This window comes from Lupinus angustifolius, chromosome LG08, assembly GCF_001865875.1.
Source record: "Lupinus angustifolius cultivar Tanjil chromosome LG08, LupAngTanjil_v1.0, whole genome shotgun sequence".
In the NCBI taxonomy this organism is placed as follows: domain Eukaryota; kingdom Viridiplantae; phylum Streptophyta; class Magnoliopsida; order Fabales; family Fabaceae; genus Lupinus; species Lupinus angustifolius.
Window position 1 is genome coordinate 14,286,522 of NC_032016.1, and position 16,123 is coordinate 14,302,644.

A 16,123-nucleotide genomic window follows, 5' to 3' on the forward strand; every position below is an offset into this window, starting at 1 on the left:
ATGATAGTTCTGATATTGACAAGAGACAAGAAGAATTTGCCTTGCTTACTTCTCCATTCACCTCAAATGATCTCTTTCTAGACTACTCCTCATCTCTGCAACCAATAGATGAGAATCATGTTGAAGAAACTGTAGATGAACCTGCTATGAACAATGAAGTTGTGCCCTTTGAGGAAAATGCTCATAACCTTAGAAGATCAACTAGAGTGAGAGGTCCACCTGCCCATCTTCAAGACTATCACTGCCTCCTATCCCTGGCCTCTCCTTCCTCACCAAGATCTAGTACCAAGTATCCTCTATCAACCTATATGTCCTATCAAAGACTACCAGCCAAGCATAAACATTTTACTCTCAACCTAAACTCTCATATTGAACTTTCCTCATATAAGGATGCTATGCAATATGACCATTGGAAATTAGCCATAAATACTGAATTGAAGGCTCTAAAGGACAACAACACATGGATCCTTACTAATCTTCCTAGTAACAAGAGAGCCATAGGTTATAAGTAGATTTTTAAGATCAAACATAAAGTTGATGGCACTATAGATAGATATAAGGCTAGACTAGTTTCCAAAAGGTATACCCAAACTGTTGGACTTGACTATTTTGAGACATTTAGTCATGTTATTAAAATGACCAATGTTAGAACCTTGTTAGCCCTTGCTTCCATACACAACTGCCACATTCATCACATGGATGTTAATACAACCTTCTTGCATGGAGACTTGTTAGAAGAAGTATACATGAAAATACCACCAAGGCTGCACATACATAAACCCTATCTAGTTTGCAAATTACAAAAATCTCTTTATGGATTAAAGCAAACAAGTAGGTCATGGAATGCCAAACTTACTGCCATCTTGACTCAATATGGGTATTCTCAATCCAAGGTTGATTACTCCTTATTTACTAAATATGTTCTTAATAACTTTACAATTGTTCTTGTGTATGTTAATGATTTACTTGTAGTAGGCAATGATATAGAAGAAATCAATCATTTTAAGTTCCTTATTAACAAAGAATTTAGCATAAAGGACCTCAGGGAGATTAAATACTTCCTTGGTATGGAAGTTGCTAGATCAAAGGAATGCATCAATATTTGTCAAAGAAAATATGCATTGGATCTTCTTCATGACACAGGACTTCTTGGTGCTAAACCCTATACAACTCCTATGGATCCTACAATCAAACTTCATGGGCAATGTGGTAAACCAATTTCTGATCCTTCAAGGTATATAAGGTTGGTTGGGAGGCTGATTTATCTCACACATACCAGACCCAACCTAGCCTATTCTGTTGGTCACTTGAGTCAGTTCCTTGCCAACCCAACTGATGTTCACTATGAAGCAGCCTTGAGAGTGGTCAAATACATCAAGAGTTCCCCTGGTAAAGGCTTGTTCTTCCCATCTTAGAATGATACCAAAGTAAAGGGATTCAATGATTCAGATTGGGGCTCCTACATTGACACCAGAAGGTCCATCACTAGGTTTTGTTTCTTCATTGGTAAATCCTTAATCAGTTAGGAAAGAAAAAGGCAGAGGACAATCTCTAGGTCCTCTGCAAAAGCTAAACATCGTGCATTAGCTCTAGCAGGTTGTGAAGCAAGATGGTTAAGCTATCTTCTCCCTGATTTGCAAGTCACCAATGTCACTCCCATCATGCTCTATTGTGACAACCAATCTTCCATTCACATTGATATCAATCCTGTGTTTCACGAAAGAACTAAACACATCGAGATTGATTGCCACTTCATTCATCAAATAGTCCAAGAAGGGGTAGTTCACCTTCTTCAACTTGTTGATTGCTTAACCAAGCCTATCCCCAATGTCCTTTTTCATTGCTTAATATCCAAGCTTGGAATGCACAACATCCACATTACATCGTACGAGGGGATGATAAAACAGCCTCAAGATCTCTTAATCAAAGAAGATGAAGCTGAAAAATGAAGTATGTTCATTTTTCCTCTTTTAGAAACTATTTTCTATTATCTTCAGTTTTCCTATTTTATGTTATTTCTTAATTTGGCAAGTCTGTTTTTATGTTAGTTATAGTTGGTTTCCATCTTCCTATATATTCTTAGTGTATTGTATCCCTGAATTCATTCATTCAATAAGAGAAGAAATACAACTATTATTCAGAGGCTTTGTGAATTACCTATCTCCCTTGATCATTCGTTTTTCTTATTCTTGTGCACATACAAAGTTTCCAAACACATCAAGGTATTTTTATTCTCTTCTATTCATTCATATTATGGATACCATCAATTTAAGACGAACTCTTATCACTGTGCCAAATTGGAGTAAAGTGTATACTGCAATATCATGAATCTTCATGTTTTCTGATAGTTTGTATCTCACTAATGTCTTTTCTATTCTATCCTTTCATTATAATCTAATTTTTTGTTTTGAAATTAACACACACAATTCCACGTAAAATGGTCTTTGAGGATAATGTTTATCATATTCAGGAGCTCTTACCATTGAGGATGATTGGTGCAGTTGAGCTCAATGATGATCTCTACACTATGAGTGTGTCTCTTTTGTCTCTCCAAAAATATTATGGTAATAGTATTTCTTTCATTTCTAGTCATAACAATATAATTGTTTTAGAAATTATGATTGTAATCTTTCACATAGTAGGTTGTCGAACATCTATCTCATGAAAAATTGCTTTGTAATACAAAAGTAATGGCAAAGTTAGCTAGATTCAGAACTGAATTGTTCTTCTTTATTGTGTATATGTACTTACTATTGATTCAATTTGATTTCTAAATTTAGAATAAAAATTAAAATCAAATTGATCGGTTTTCTAAAAACCATTCCAATATGGTACAAACAATTTCAGTTTTTTGCGGTTTCAATTTTTTTAAATGATTTCCAATTTCATTTTTTGGATTGAACACGATCCCAACAGAAACTCTTGGTTTTTTACTTTTGTTTTGCCCCTTTTAAGTTTTTTGAATTAATTATTTTCACCTTTCAAATCATTTGGGAATGAGCATTTTTTTCTTCCTTTTCAATTTCTAAGACAAGAGAGCTAGTTGAATTTGTTTGTTAAAATAGTATTGTAAAAAATGTTTAGCAGGTAAATGGTACACAATCCATTTTCTACATGATTGGTGTTTTGTTTTTAGTAAGAATGGGAATGGGTTCTAAAAGGTGCCCAAACATGTTGTGTTGGTAATGGAAGCACGGGAAAATGGTGAATTTGGTGTAAGGACTGATAGGAAATTCAACATAATAACAATGAAAACTCTAACAGAGTATATCAAGCGGATAACAATTTCTCCAACTTGCTAGAATTTATGAGGAGTAATAACAAATAATGCAGCAACTAAGAACACACAAGGGACACCAAATTTTTTAACATGGAAAACCTTTCCAATATGAGAAGTAAAAACCATAGGCACAAGCCAATTAATCAAGCTCCACTATGATCAAAATAGGAATACGAGAGTGTCTAAAAAATACAGCACAAAGTCTGCTCAATAATATGGTATACAACGGAGCAACAAGCTTAAAAATGAGAACAAAAAGTTGCAAAAAACAATTATTGTAATAACTCGTTTTCTACTACCTTAGATTACTTCTCACTAATCCAACTGTTCAAAATGAAGTACTAGAAGCTGTTAACCTGATGTCCAAATTTCAGCCCGATCCAACATTGAACGAAGACATTAGCGAAAATTTCTCACAACTGCTATGAGTTCATGTGGGTTGAGTTCTTTCAACTTCTCTCTTAATTTTCTATTGACTCCTTTGTCTAAACCGATTTCACACACTTGCCTAATATGACACCTATCCACTAGATTAAGTAGGACAAGTGGGTTTTGACCAACTGAGTTTTTCTCCGCATAGGAAGTGAGCCTACATTCAACAAATCTTCCTCTCACAACTGTGGAGAGAATTGCCAAACCGGCAATCTCACAACAAGTTTCAAAATTCAACCTTGATAAAGCCTTAGTCATCATATCATCGCCATTACCATATGTATGAACCTTAGCAAATTCCAACAACCTAACATCCAAAGCATCTTGTATTCAATGATACCTCACATCAATGTGTTTGGACCTAGAATGAAAAGTTGAATTCTTCTCAAGATGAATGACACTTTGACTATTACAAAATAACAAGTATTTGTCTTGGACAAAACCAAACTCCTACAAGAATTTTTTCACCCAAAGCAACACTTTGCATGCTTCTGTAATGGCAATAAACTCTGCATCAATCATGGACAATGCAACATACTTTTGCAACCTAGATTACCATGCTACAACTCTCATTGCAAACTTAATCAAAATCATTATAGCCCACAAGAGTAGGTTGATCACCTCCAAAGCAAAGCCTCAAACTGGGAGTACCACAAAGATACCTCAAAATCCATTTTGCAACATTCCAATGCTCTCTACCTGGATTTGATAGAAATCTAATAACTGTACTAACATCATGTGCAATATTTGGTCTTGTACACATCAGTGTATAAATCAAACTGCCCACAACAAATGCATAAGGAACTCGTTGCATATCTGATTTTCAGCTTAATTTGAAGGACTCTGTTTAGCAGTCAACTTAAAATGAGTAGCAAAAGAAGTGCTTACCTCCATAGCATTTTCTGTCTAGAACTTCTGTAACATTCTCTTAATATAGTGTTCATGTGATAGTTTAAGTTTTTTTTCTTGCCTATCTCGCATGATTCTTATACCAAGAATCTACTTAGCAGCTCCCATGTCTTTCATGGCAAATGACTTGCCTAATTGCTTCTTTAACCTATAAATCATGGAAATATTTTTACCAACAATAAGCATGACATCAACATACAATAACAGAATGACGAAATCACCATCAACAAATTTTCTAATGAAGACATAATGATCATAAGTAGTCTTCTTGTAGTGTTTCTCATAACATAACAGACTCGAACTTCTTGTACCATTGTCATGAAGCCTGCTTCAAACCATATAGGCTATTTCTCAACCTAAAAACATAGTATTCTTTCTCTTCAATAAGAAAAACCATCAGGTTGTTTCATATAAATCTCTTCCTTCAAATCACATGAAGGAAATCAGTTTTTACATCCATTTGCTCTACCTTCAAATCAAGAGTAGCAGCCAAACTCAATACAATTCTAATGGATGACACCTTCACCACGGGAGAAAAAAGCTCACTGAAATCAACACTCTTTCTCTGTCTAAAACCTTTAACCACAAATTTGACTCTATATCTTGGAGATGTAGAATTGTTTTCTTGCTTCACCTTGTAAGTCCTATATTTTCCAAAACCTTCTTCCCTTTTGGAAATTTGGTTAAATCAAAATTGTGATTATCATGCATGGACTTCATTTCCTCTTACATTGCATCCAACCACTTCTACATTTCTTCATTCTCCATAGCCTCATGATAATATTTAGGTTCTCCTCCATTAATCACAATAACATAGTCATAAGAAGAGTACCTAATATATGGTTTCCTCTGTCTATTAGACCTCCAAAGTTGAACTTGAGATGGTTCAGGAACATCACCAAGACTTTCATCTTGTGACATCTCATGTTCACATTCACCAAAATCAATGGGAACATATATGTCATCTTCAAGTTGTTGATCACCAACATAATCTTATTGCTCACAATTTTGAAAGTTAATCTCATCTATATCCAAATCATGTACAAACATCCAAGATGGATCAATATCAGACAACCTACTCTCTTCTTTAGGTGTAGTCTTCTTTATCTTATCAATGTCTTCAATGGTATGGTCTTCCATGAACTTCATGCCATAGCTTCTGAAGACAACCTCTTTGTGGGTTGTCTTTGTTGTAGGATCGTTTCTTGTGAAAGTCCTCTTTGATTGATGATTCACTTTGTTTTGTATTTGTTTGATTAACTTTGTCTAATTGTGCCTTGAATTGCCTCGGTTGGATTATGAGTTGTTGAGAATTTTTGAATTGATTTGTGGAATGGAATGGAATGAAGATCAATAATTGTAATGAAGTGGAATGAATTGAATGAAGTGAATAAGTGATGGGTTGATTGTGGTTTAAGTGGAATAGAATTAAGGTCACAGTTTGGTGTTTGAATTGTGTTAAGTGTTTGAGAATATGGTTGGGGGATTTGAGGTGGTATGACGCCACAAACAATGGAATTGTTTGATAAGCCTTGTGAAGTTCGCCAAAAGAGAAAGGAACTCTTGATAAGAACGTGCACCTTGGCTCAGCCAAGAAGCTAGGATAAAACTCACTAACAATGGGAAATTCCAAAATAAAATTCAATGTACTTTATTCATCATCATGCACGGTTCATATATAGACTTTAACATTAGGTAAATCAGCCATAAACAAAAGGATTGAGAAGATAACAACCTAATCTTATCTAATTTCTAATCTAATCTTCAATCTATCTATCTATTCGGTTGGTATTTGAGATTTGATGCTTTGATTTTATTTCTCCTTGGTCAAATCCCCTTAGGTTTAGATTGATTTTCCTTTGATCTTGATCTTTGAAAGACGAGGTTGGTTGATCCTATGGCCTAGATTGCAAGCTTTGGCCATGTATTTTTTCCTTGCCATCTTCTCCTCCTAGAGTATATCCGTGTAAACTTTAGGTAGGATTTATTCTTCCTTGATTCATGTTACTTGCCCTTGTCTTATCTCCTTGTCTCTTTATGCTATTCCCATACTTGGTCATGCACCCCTAAAGACAATATAACCTTAATTAAAAGAAATGTATCTAAATGAAATCAATTTAAAGACATGATAATTAAAAGTCCTAATCTAGTATGGATTAAGACAACTTCCCACTTATTTAGGGTCATAATTACTAATCTAAGAACTAAAGAGATCAAGGTGGTTCCTCCCTTAAATCGTGGACCTCCTTGAGCTCTTCACTTAGACTTATGCAATTTAAGACCTTCTCATCTTGCTCGGTCCCATTTGTACTTGTCTCCATGATGGAAAATATAAGTTGTTGAAGTGCTTCTTGGGCCTTTTTGGTCTTTGCTCTAGTCATAGGTCCTCCTAAGCCATGTAGAGGGTCTTCAATGATGTTAGGTCCCAATGGGTTTACATCAGATTCTAACAACCTTTTTCTCAACATGATTATACAATATGTAGCCAAATTCATCTTCGCCATAATCGATAAAGATGTACTGCCTTGTCTTCATATCCAACTTGGACCTTTCATCCTTTGAAACATGCACTAATGTCATTCTTGACATTCTTGCCAAATCCAATCTTGTCTGACACCTCAACCCCATAAATATTTAGGTAATTTTGCTTCAGAAAGCATACACCTAACTCTTTCAACCAAAGTCTTGTTTATCCTCTCCACTAAGCCATTAAGCCGAGAAGTCTTAGGATGAGTCTTTTCATGTCTAATACCTTGCTGCTTTTAGTAAATATCAAACAGTCCATAATACTCACCACTGTTGTCAGTACGGATGCATTTCAGCTTCTTTCTAGAATGTCTCTCAACCAAAACATGGAATTGTTTGAAATTTTCAAGCACTTGGTTTTTTGTCTTTAAAACATAGATCCAAAGCTTCCTTGAATAATCATCAATGGAAGTAACAAAGTAAAGTGAACCACCAAATGTCTTTACCTTTAATGAACCACAAACATCAGAATGCACCAATTCAAGCAACTCTAACTTCTTTGAGGGAGAATGCTTCTTAAAGGATACTCTGGTCTGCTTACCATCCATGTAATGGAAACATTTCTCCAACTCTATACTATTCAATCCCGAAAATACATCCTTTTTAGCTAAATAATTCAACATTTTTTCACTAATATGACTGAGTTTGCGGTGCCACAAAGAAGCCTCCATATCCATGACATTCACACTTTCTTTAGCAAGCAAAGCTTTTGTCCAATACAGTTTAGAAAATTTCTCCCCTCTGGCCACAACCAAGTTACTTATGGTGAGTTTCCATTTTCCAGAACCAAAGTGATTATCATAACCACCATCATCAATCATCTGCACAAAGATCAAATTGAAACGAACATCTAAAGCATGTTTAACTCCTCTCAACAACAATTGCACTCCCATGTTGGTATACAAACAAATATCACCAATACCAATTACCTTTGACACATCATAATTTTCCATCTTCAACACTCCAAAATCACCAAAAGTGTAAGATGTGAAGAACTCTTTCCTTGATGTAACATGCAATGTGACACCACTATCAATTATCCATGTACTCGTATTTGATATAAGATTAACCGAATCACGGTCATGAAGAATAATAAGATCATCACAAGTAGCAGTAGTAACACAATCATCTTCACTATGATTCTTCTCGTTCTACTTGCCATTCTTGTCTCTGTTCCCACTTTTCCATTAAAAATAATTCTTTTGTATGTGACCTGCTTTGTGACAATAGTGACACTCCACATTCTTGTATCTGGACTTGGACTTACTTCTGCCCTTTTCTCTATCACATTTCCGTTCCTTTCTATAACTTTTCCCCTTGTTTTCAATGACAAACACCTCAGAGTGGGATGAAGTACCATGTGGCTTCCTTCTCATCTCCTTATTAAGAATACTTCCCTTTTATACTTTGCAAAGAGACAATACCACCAGGGGCTGAATTTGTAATTGAAACTCGAAATGTTTCGCAAGAATCTGGTAGAGTACTCAGTAGCCATAGTCTCAACACTTCATCATCAAACTTGATACCCATTCCTGATAATTGATCTAGGAGCCCTTGAAAATCATTCAAGTGATTTGAAATAGAAGCTCACTCCTTGTACCTCAAATTCATCAAGTATACTTTATTATTCCCTGATTTAGAAGCATACAATTCAATCTTCTTCCATAAATATTTTCCATTTTCTTCGTTAGCAATGTGATTATAAACATTATCTTCAACATATTGCTGAATGAAACACAAACTTGTTGATATTGAAAACCACATTCCTTATCCAACTTCGACTTTGGCTTCTCAATAGCAAACACAAGAAGATACAAATTCTTCACAAGTAATAAATCTTTCATTTTTTCTTTTCACAACTGATAGTTAGTATCATTCAAACATATCATCCTATGTGTATTTGCTCCCATCATTTAAGCAAGTCAAATAATCTCAAACCAAAGGGCTTTGATGCTACTCTGAAAACTCTAACATAGTATATGCAGGGGATAAAAATTTTCCCAACCTGCTAGAATCTATGAGGAGCAATAACAAATAATGCAGCAACTAAGAACATACAAGGGACACCAAATTTTTTAACGTGAAAAATCTTCCCAATGTGAGAAGTAAGAACCATGGGCACAAGCCAATTAATCAAGCTCAACTATGATCAGAATAGGAATACAAGGGTGTCTAAAAAATACAACACAAAGCATGCTCAACAATACGACATACAATGGAGCAACAAGTTTGAAAATGAGAACAAAAAGTTGCAGAAAAACAATCATTGTAATAGCTCATTTTCTACCACCTCGGATGACTTCTCACCAATCTAACCGTTTAGAATGAAGTACTAGAAGCTGTAAATCTTCTGTCCAAATTTCAACCCGATCCAACGGTAAACGAAGACGTAATCGCAAATTTCCCACAGCTGCTGTGAGTTCCTGCATGTTGAGTTCTTTCAACTTCTCTCTCACTTTTCTATTGTCTCCTTCTGCCTAAAGTGATTTCACACATTTTCCTAATATGACCCATATCTACTAGATTCAGTGGGACAAGTGAGTTTTGACCAATTGAGTTTTTCTTCACATAGGAATGGAGCCCAAACCCAATAAGAAGTAGTGGTAGAGTTGGTGGTCAGATCTTGAAGTCATTAGCTACTCACTCATAGTCAATATAAATATTTGTATTAGAAAATACTTGTATAGCCTTCTAACACTACATGAATAATACATTCTTATATCAACCATCTAAAATATGAATATTTGTATAACAATCTCCATTATATCGAATATGTCCATTCTTTATTTTCTATGTTTTGTAATATAGAATATTATAACATTTTTGATCATATAGTCGACTACACCTTATAAAATAAAAGGTTGAATGTTGTTAAGACATATACATTCTGTTTCCAAATGTCTCTCCTCAGCGTAATAGAATTTGTTATTATGGGGGTTTAGAAGGTAAGTTTGAGGCGCACCTAGGAATAGCATAACACGATACAACAACTACTTGGGCACAATACAAATTTTGTTTGTTTATTGATTGATTGATGCACAACACAAGCACAAGAATGCAAAATATACTATAATACTTTTTTAGTCAAAATGAAAGTGGTGGACACGATAACAGTAGAAGCTGTGGAAAGGTGAAAGTGTTGGTGATAGTGGGAGGATGATATACACATATCGGTCTTAGTTGTGGGGAGAAAGTGTTAAAAATAAGTGCAAGTGACCATTGTTTTTTTATGACATAATGTTTTGCGAAGCCTAAACATATAGAAATCACATATCTCAGTTGATACTTATTTTTAATTTGGAGCTAATCAAAATCTTATATTTTGTTTTTTTAATTTTTGTTCACACAGCAATGTTTGATTAGCCCGAAATATAGAATGAGACAACATTAGAAATATTAATCTCTATTCAATTATACATACACGTTTAAATATCTGGTCATTGTTTTACACAATTGCACATTGTGTGGGACAAAATTTTGGGACAAACACTGGGTTTAGCTCTCAGTCTTATTATCTTAAAATTTTATTTACTTTTAAAGTAAATCTTGATCTCCTTGGCCCCATCTTGCTGAAAAGTGAAAACATCACTAACAAAACACTGTTGTAATTAATTTAGTGATTTTTTTGATACAAATAATTTAGTGATTTGTCACAAGTTTGATGAGTTGATCCATGGTCAAGCAACACTTAAATAACTGGCCCCACCTCCTATCTACATATTCATGTCCATTGGTGATGTGAAAAAGTGACACTAACCAAATAAAAATGGTCTTCAAATTCACCCCAACCATATAAAATGTCACCATATCCACTCACACCACTAATCATTCATTTTTCCCCTTTCTCTTTTATTCTTGAAAATGAAAATCCCAAATGCTCCATCCTGTCACTTTCCCGCGTAAAAGTTTACATGTATTTTTTGGATTTAGATTACATGTCTTCAATCCTATTTATGTTTTCTGTCTCATCTAATAAAAATGTGCAACTTAAAAAGAAAAATCCTAAAAACAAAAAATCACATTTTTATATTAATTAAAGAAAGTTGATTGACCAGAAACATAAAGAAACATAATTATCTTAGGACAAATGATGATTATTCTTATTTCTTTGACTCTTTTTTACTATGCACGTTTTGAAATTTGGTAAGAATACTGTAGCTTTTGATAATTGATGACTTTTACCCATGTTTTAAGCTCATGTTACTATATGTCTTTTTGTATAAGAAGAATAAAATGTTCTATTTTTATGTGAGTGTCATAACTCATAAGAAAATACATGAAAAAAGATAAATGAAAGATTTGGTAGTACAAAAATAATGGAAGGATTATCAATCCTATAAGATGAGAAGGAAATATTGAGATGAATATATAGAGTAATAAAGTTAACTCAGAAATTGTCTATGGTATAATAAAAGGTCAAGATACACCAATTTTGAGTAAATTTCCCCACAAATGGCCTTTGAGAGTTTGACTTTCCTTTCAATATTAATAAAAATTCTGCAAACTATATATATTTTAAGTTCACAGCTCAGCACATCATATAATTCAACAAACCCAACTTTGTCCTCTTTCAAAACATATGACAGTCTCTGATTTTCCAATGATATCAAAGTTTCTCATTTGAGTTCTTAGTTCTTTAATCATTATTCAAATTTAGTTATGGGTCCTTTTCCTTTTCTAATTTGCTTCATTGTTTTACCCTCTTGTTTGACCAAGTATAAAATCTATAATCTACTGATCAGATCAGCTATCATCATTGATTCAAGTTTCATCATCCATATTCACAGTTTTTGATATAATTCCACTCCCTTCATAGTTATTTTTGCAGAATTTACTAGATTCTCCACCATATTGTATAATTTCTACTATCCATTTTTATGTGTACCTGTTGTTTCACTATAATCAAATCTTATAGCAAGGAAGGTACAATTTTTGTTTATTATTACCTTAATTTTCTTTGTTGATCATTGTGGATGTGGCTTAATTTTTTCTGTTATTGAATTGTATACCTAGAACCTTATATCCAGTTGACTTTTCATACTTAAAAAAGTGATTTTTATCTGTACCATTTACTTTCTTTATGCATTTGTTGTAACAGAAGGTTTATTTTATTTTACTTTCTCTGCTGTACCATTTAAGTTCAAACTTTAAACTTCAATTTCCATTTTTCATGTTCCTCTTTTTTTATGCATAATAAAGTCTACTTAGCTTGCATAGACTGTAGGCACAAAACAATGTCAATTCTTTGTGGCATTCCTCTTGTTGAATGTGTATACTGTCTAGCTTGCGCTCGTTGGGCATGGAAAAGATGTCTTCATACCGCAGGCCATGACAGTGAGACTTGGAGTATTGCCACAGCCGAAGAATTCGCGCCTGTCCCTCGCCTTTGTCGCTACATTTTAGCCGTGTATGAAGACAATCTTCGGAACCCCCTTCGGGCACCTCTTGATGGTTATGGAATCAACCCTGATTGGTTAATACAAAAAAGGACTTATAAAGACACATGTGGGAGGGCTCCACCCTATGTTTTGTATCTTGATCATAATCATGCTGATATAGTTCTTGCGTTTCGGGGTCTAAATTTGGCAAAGGATAGTGACTATGCAGTTCTGTTGGACAATAGATTGGGGAAGAAAAAGTTTGATGGAGGGTATGTTCACAATGGGTTGTTGAAGGCTGCTGAATGGGTTTTGGAAACTGAATTTGAAGATTTGAGGGAATTGCTAGAGAAGCATCCGAATTACATGCTGACTTTTGCTGGACATTCTCTTGGATCAGGAGTGGCAGCTATGTTGAGCATGGTGGTGATGCAGAATCGAGATCGGCTTGGAAATATTGAGAGGAAGAGGATCAGATGCTATGCTATTGCACCTGCTAGATGCATGTCACTGAATTTGGCAGTTAGATATGCGGATGTTATCAACTCTATTGTGCTGCAGGCAAGTTATCCGAGTCTTATTTGTTTGGTTGCAGAATCTTGTAAGTTCTTGAATATTTAGTTCCTTACCAAATCTAGAGCACTTTCATGAGTATAAGTTTTTTGGATAATAACTTATTGGACTGCACGTTATTCATTCCATAAACCGAAGTACAATTAATGGCATCCAAATAGACTAGAGTCTAAGATTGTGGAGAATCCTTTTGCTTAAAGCATTCATTGATTATATAGAAGGTGGTTAGTTTTAAATTGTGATCTATTGATGTTTTTTTACTTGAAGTTATTATCTTGAGTATGAAGAGGATACATTCTGCAAAATGGAGCAATTTTTTCCTAAATAGGGCAGAGGAACGAAAAATGATGAATATAATCTTAATTCCATAACCTCACAAAGCAATCTATTAACTATCCAATAAGATTGAAATAACTTGCCTGCAGCACAACAGAGTTGATGACATTGCTCTCTTGGATAGTTTGTTGTCAGTTTGTAAGAGGTACAGATATCTGTATATCGATTTTTTTGTTTTGTTTTAGTGATGACTTTCAGCTTCTGGTTTCATTGTACAACTATCTGGATGGCTCCATCTGTGAGCATATAATTTATATAGTGATTGGTACGATTGTACCAACCCCACCTAATAGTATAAAAACTTGGTTGTTGTTGTATTGGTACGACTGTATTTTGAAAGAGATGAATGAATAATGCCATTTCTCATGAGAGAAACAATTTATGGAGAATGTGCATGAGTATTGGTTTACTCATAATAACAGGCCAAATATTTGCATGAAGTCTGTTCTATATGGAATGTAAATTATTTATTCTTATGAATAGTATATTGCTTAAACTTACTATATATGCTTAAGATAAGATAAAATTTTAGCCTAGTAGCTGTTCAGAATAACCAGCATAAAAAGCTGTTTCTTCCCTCATGCTTCCTTATACTTGATGTGATGCACGCCGAATCTGCTAGTTTGAAGTTAACTGTTCTTTACCTTGATCAGGATGATTTCTTACCAAGGACAGCTACTCCACTGGAAGATATATTCAAGTCTCTCTTCTGGTATGTCTTAAGGACCTGTATAATACTAACTTTCTTACTATGAATACAAGGATGGAGAGTGTTTTAGCATGTTAAAGTCAATGCTGCATGTTCAATCCCCTTATCATCCCCACTTCATGTTTAAAAAAAACAGTATGAATAACTAATATAACCCTGATTTTTCAGAAGAATTTTTAAAGCCTTGTGACTATTTTACTAAAGGCTACTGCTTTTCTTTGGTAGCTTAGTAAAACTGTATACATGTAGAGGAGTAGACTTCATTGATAACTGAATCTGTTAGGATCTGTTTGCGGGTTGGTTTTTGAAAGACAAAGGAAGGAAGGAGAAGGCTTAGGAGCCATGAAATACACATGATGACTCTCAAGCCATCCCTTTCTATTCCTCTCCATCTAATAATAAACCCGCAAAAAGACACTTATTGTAATTTCTTGTATCATGGTAAGATAATTTGTAACGATAAATAGTTGTTTTCTTTTTCTGGAAGTTTGCCATGTTTATTGTGCTTGAGGTGCATGAGGGATACATGTATATCAGAGGAGAAGAAGCTCAAAGATCCAAGAAGACTCTATGCACCCGGTCGCCTTTACCACATTGTAGAGAGAAAGCCTTTTAGGTATGGTCAAGGTCTTAAGGACACTAAGCCCCGAGCTTATGCGTTACTATTCAGAATTCTAACTATACTTTTATAAGTCTACTGCAATTTAGGTTCAACTGCACCCTATGCTTATTCTCTAGTTTCTTGTATGATAAAAATCTATTAACATGGTCATGTAAGAAAAATGTGTTAGAGCCCTTTGTTTTGGCTTCAGCTAAAGTTCTGAACATCTTTTTATATACAGAATGGGAAGATTTCCCCCAGTTGTGAGGACAGCAGTGCCTGTAGACGGAAGATTTGAACACATAGTCCTTTCTTGCAACGCTACATCCGATCATGCCATAATTTGGATCGAGAAAGAAGCTCAGAGGGCTCTGGATGTAAGTCTTTCAACCTTGTCATGATTATGGATGGTATCACTAGATAGGTCATGATTTGGAGCATCACCACATTGGTCATTCTAAAAACTAAATGGCGACAAAAGCTTTTAATTTAAGAACTTGATTAGTAAGGAAAAGATTTCAATGACCTATGTGGTGGCATCATGATCTTTCAAGGACCGGATTAAGGGTTTAGCCATTTTCGTAAATCTGTAAGTATAAAGAATCAAGTTCTATTAATTTGGCATGCGATATAATGAACAAGACTCAACCTTCGCCCTCGTGTTTCTGTGAAGTACAGTTGCTGGAGAAGGATCATACAATGGAAATCCCTGCAAAGCAAACTATGGTGCATCTGGAAACATTAACCAGACATAGTGAAGAACATAAAGCAGCATTACAAAGGGCTAAAACATTAGATGTTCCTCATGCCTATACATCATCAGAATATGGCACTTTTGATGTGGAAGGAGAGGAGAGCTCGAGAAGATCACAAGGCGAGTCTTCGTTTGGTTCGACGAATAGAGGTAAAGCTGCTGAAAGTTGGGATGAAATAATTGAGCTTCTTTTTGGTAAGGATGAAGATGGCCACATTGTAATGAAGAAATAATGGTTATGCTTAGCATACAGAAGAAATAAGAACATATATATATATATATATATATATATATATATATATATATATATATATATATATATATATATATATAAATAAAAGTTCGTGTATATATATATATATATATATATATTATGAAATTAGTTTATTCTATTGTGATTCTTTCAGCCCAAAGATGGAACTTAAAATAAAGAATGATGAATTAGTTGAGAATTAGGCACTCTTCTTAAGCTTTATATATGTATTGAAATTCTCAATATGTAAGTGACCCTGAACAAGAGAAATCAATGATTCTACCAAACTTATGAATGATGAAATATGAAGGTAATATTTTCATTTAGACCGATCAATATAGTATTAATGTTTATGTACACAGCAAAACTTAC

General features: G+C 34.4%; 1 protein-coding gene across 1 annotated transcript; it reads left to right on the forward strand.

Annotated features, from left to right (window-relative positions):
- On the forward strand, positions 11,577 to 15,741 carry LOC109355111. Its single transcript, XM_019598058.1, has 5 exons — positions 11,577 to 13,086; positions 14,088 to 14,146; positions 14,631 to 14,759; positions 14,986 to 15,121; positions 15,423 to 15,741. The coding sequence occupies exons 1-5, from the start codon at positions 12,334 to 12,336 to the stop codon at positions 15,729 to 15,731; spliced, it is 1,386 nt and encodes a 461-aa protein (XP_019453603.1). The 5' UTR covers positions 11,577 to 12,333; the 3' UTR covers positions 15,732 to 15,741.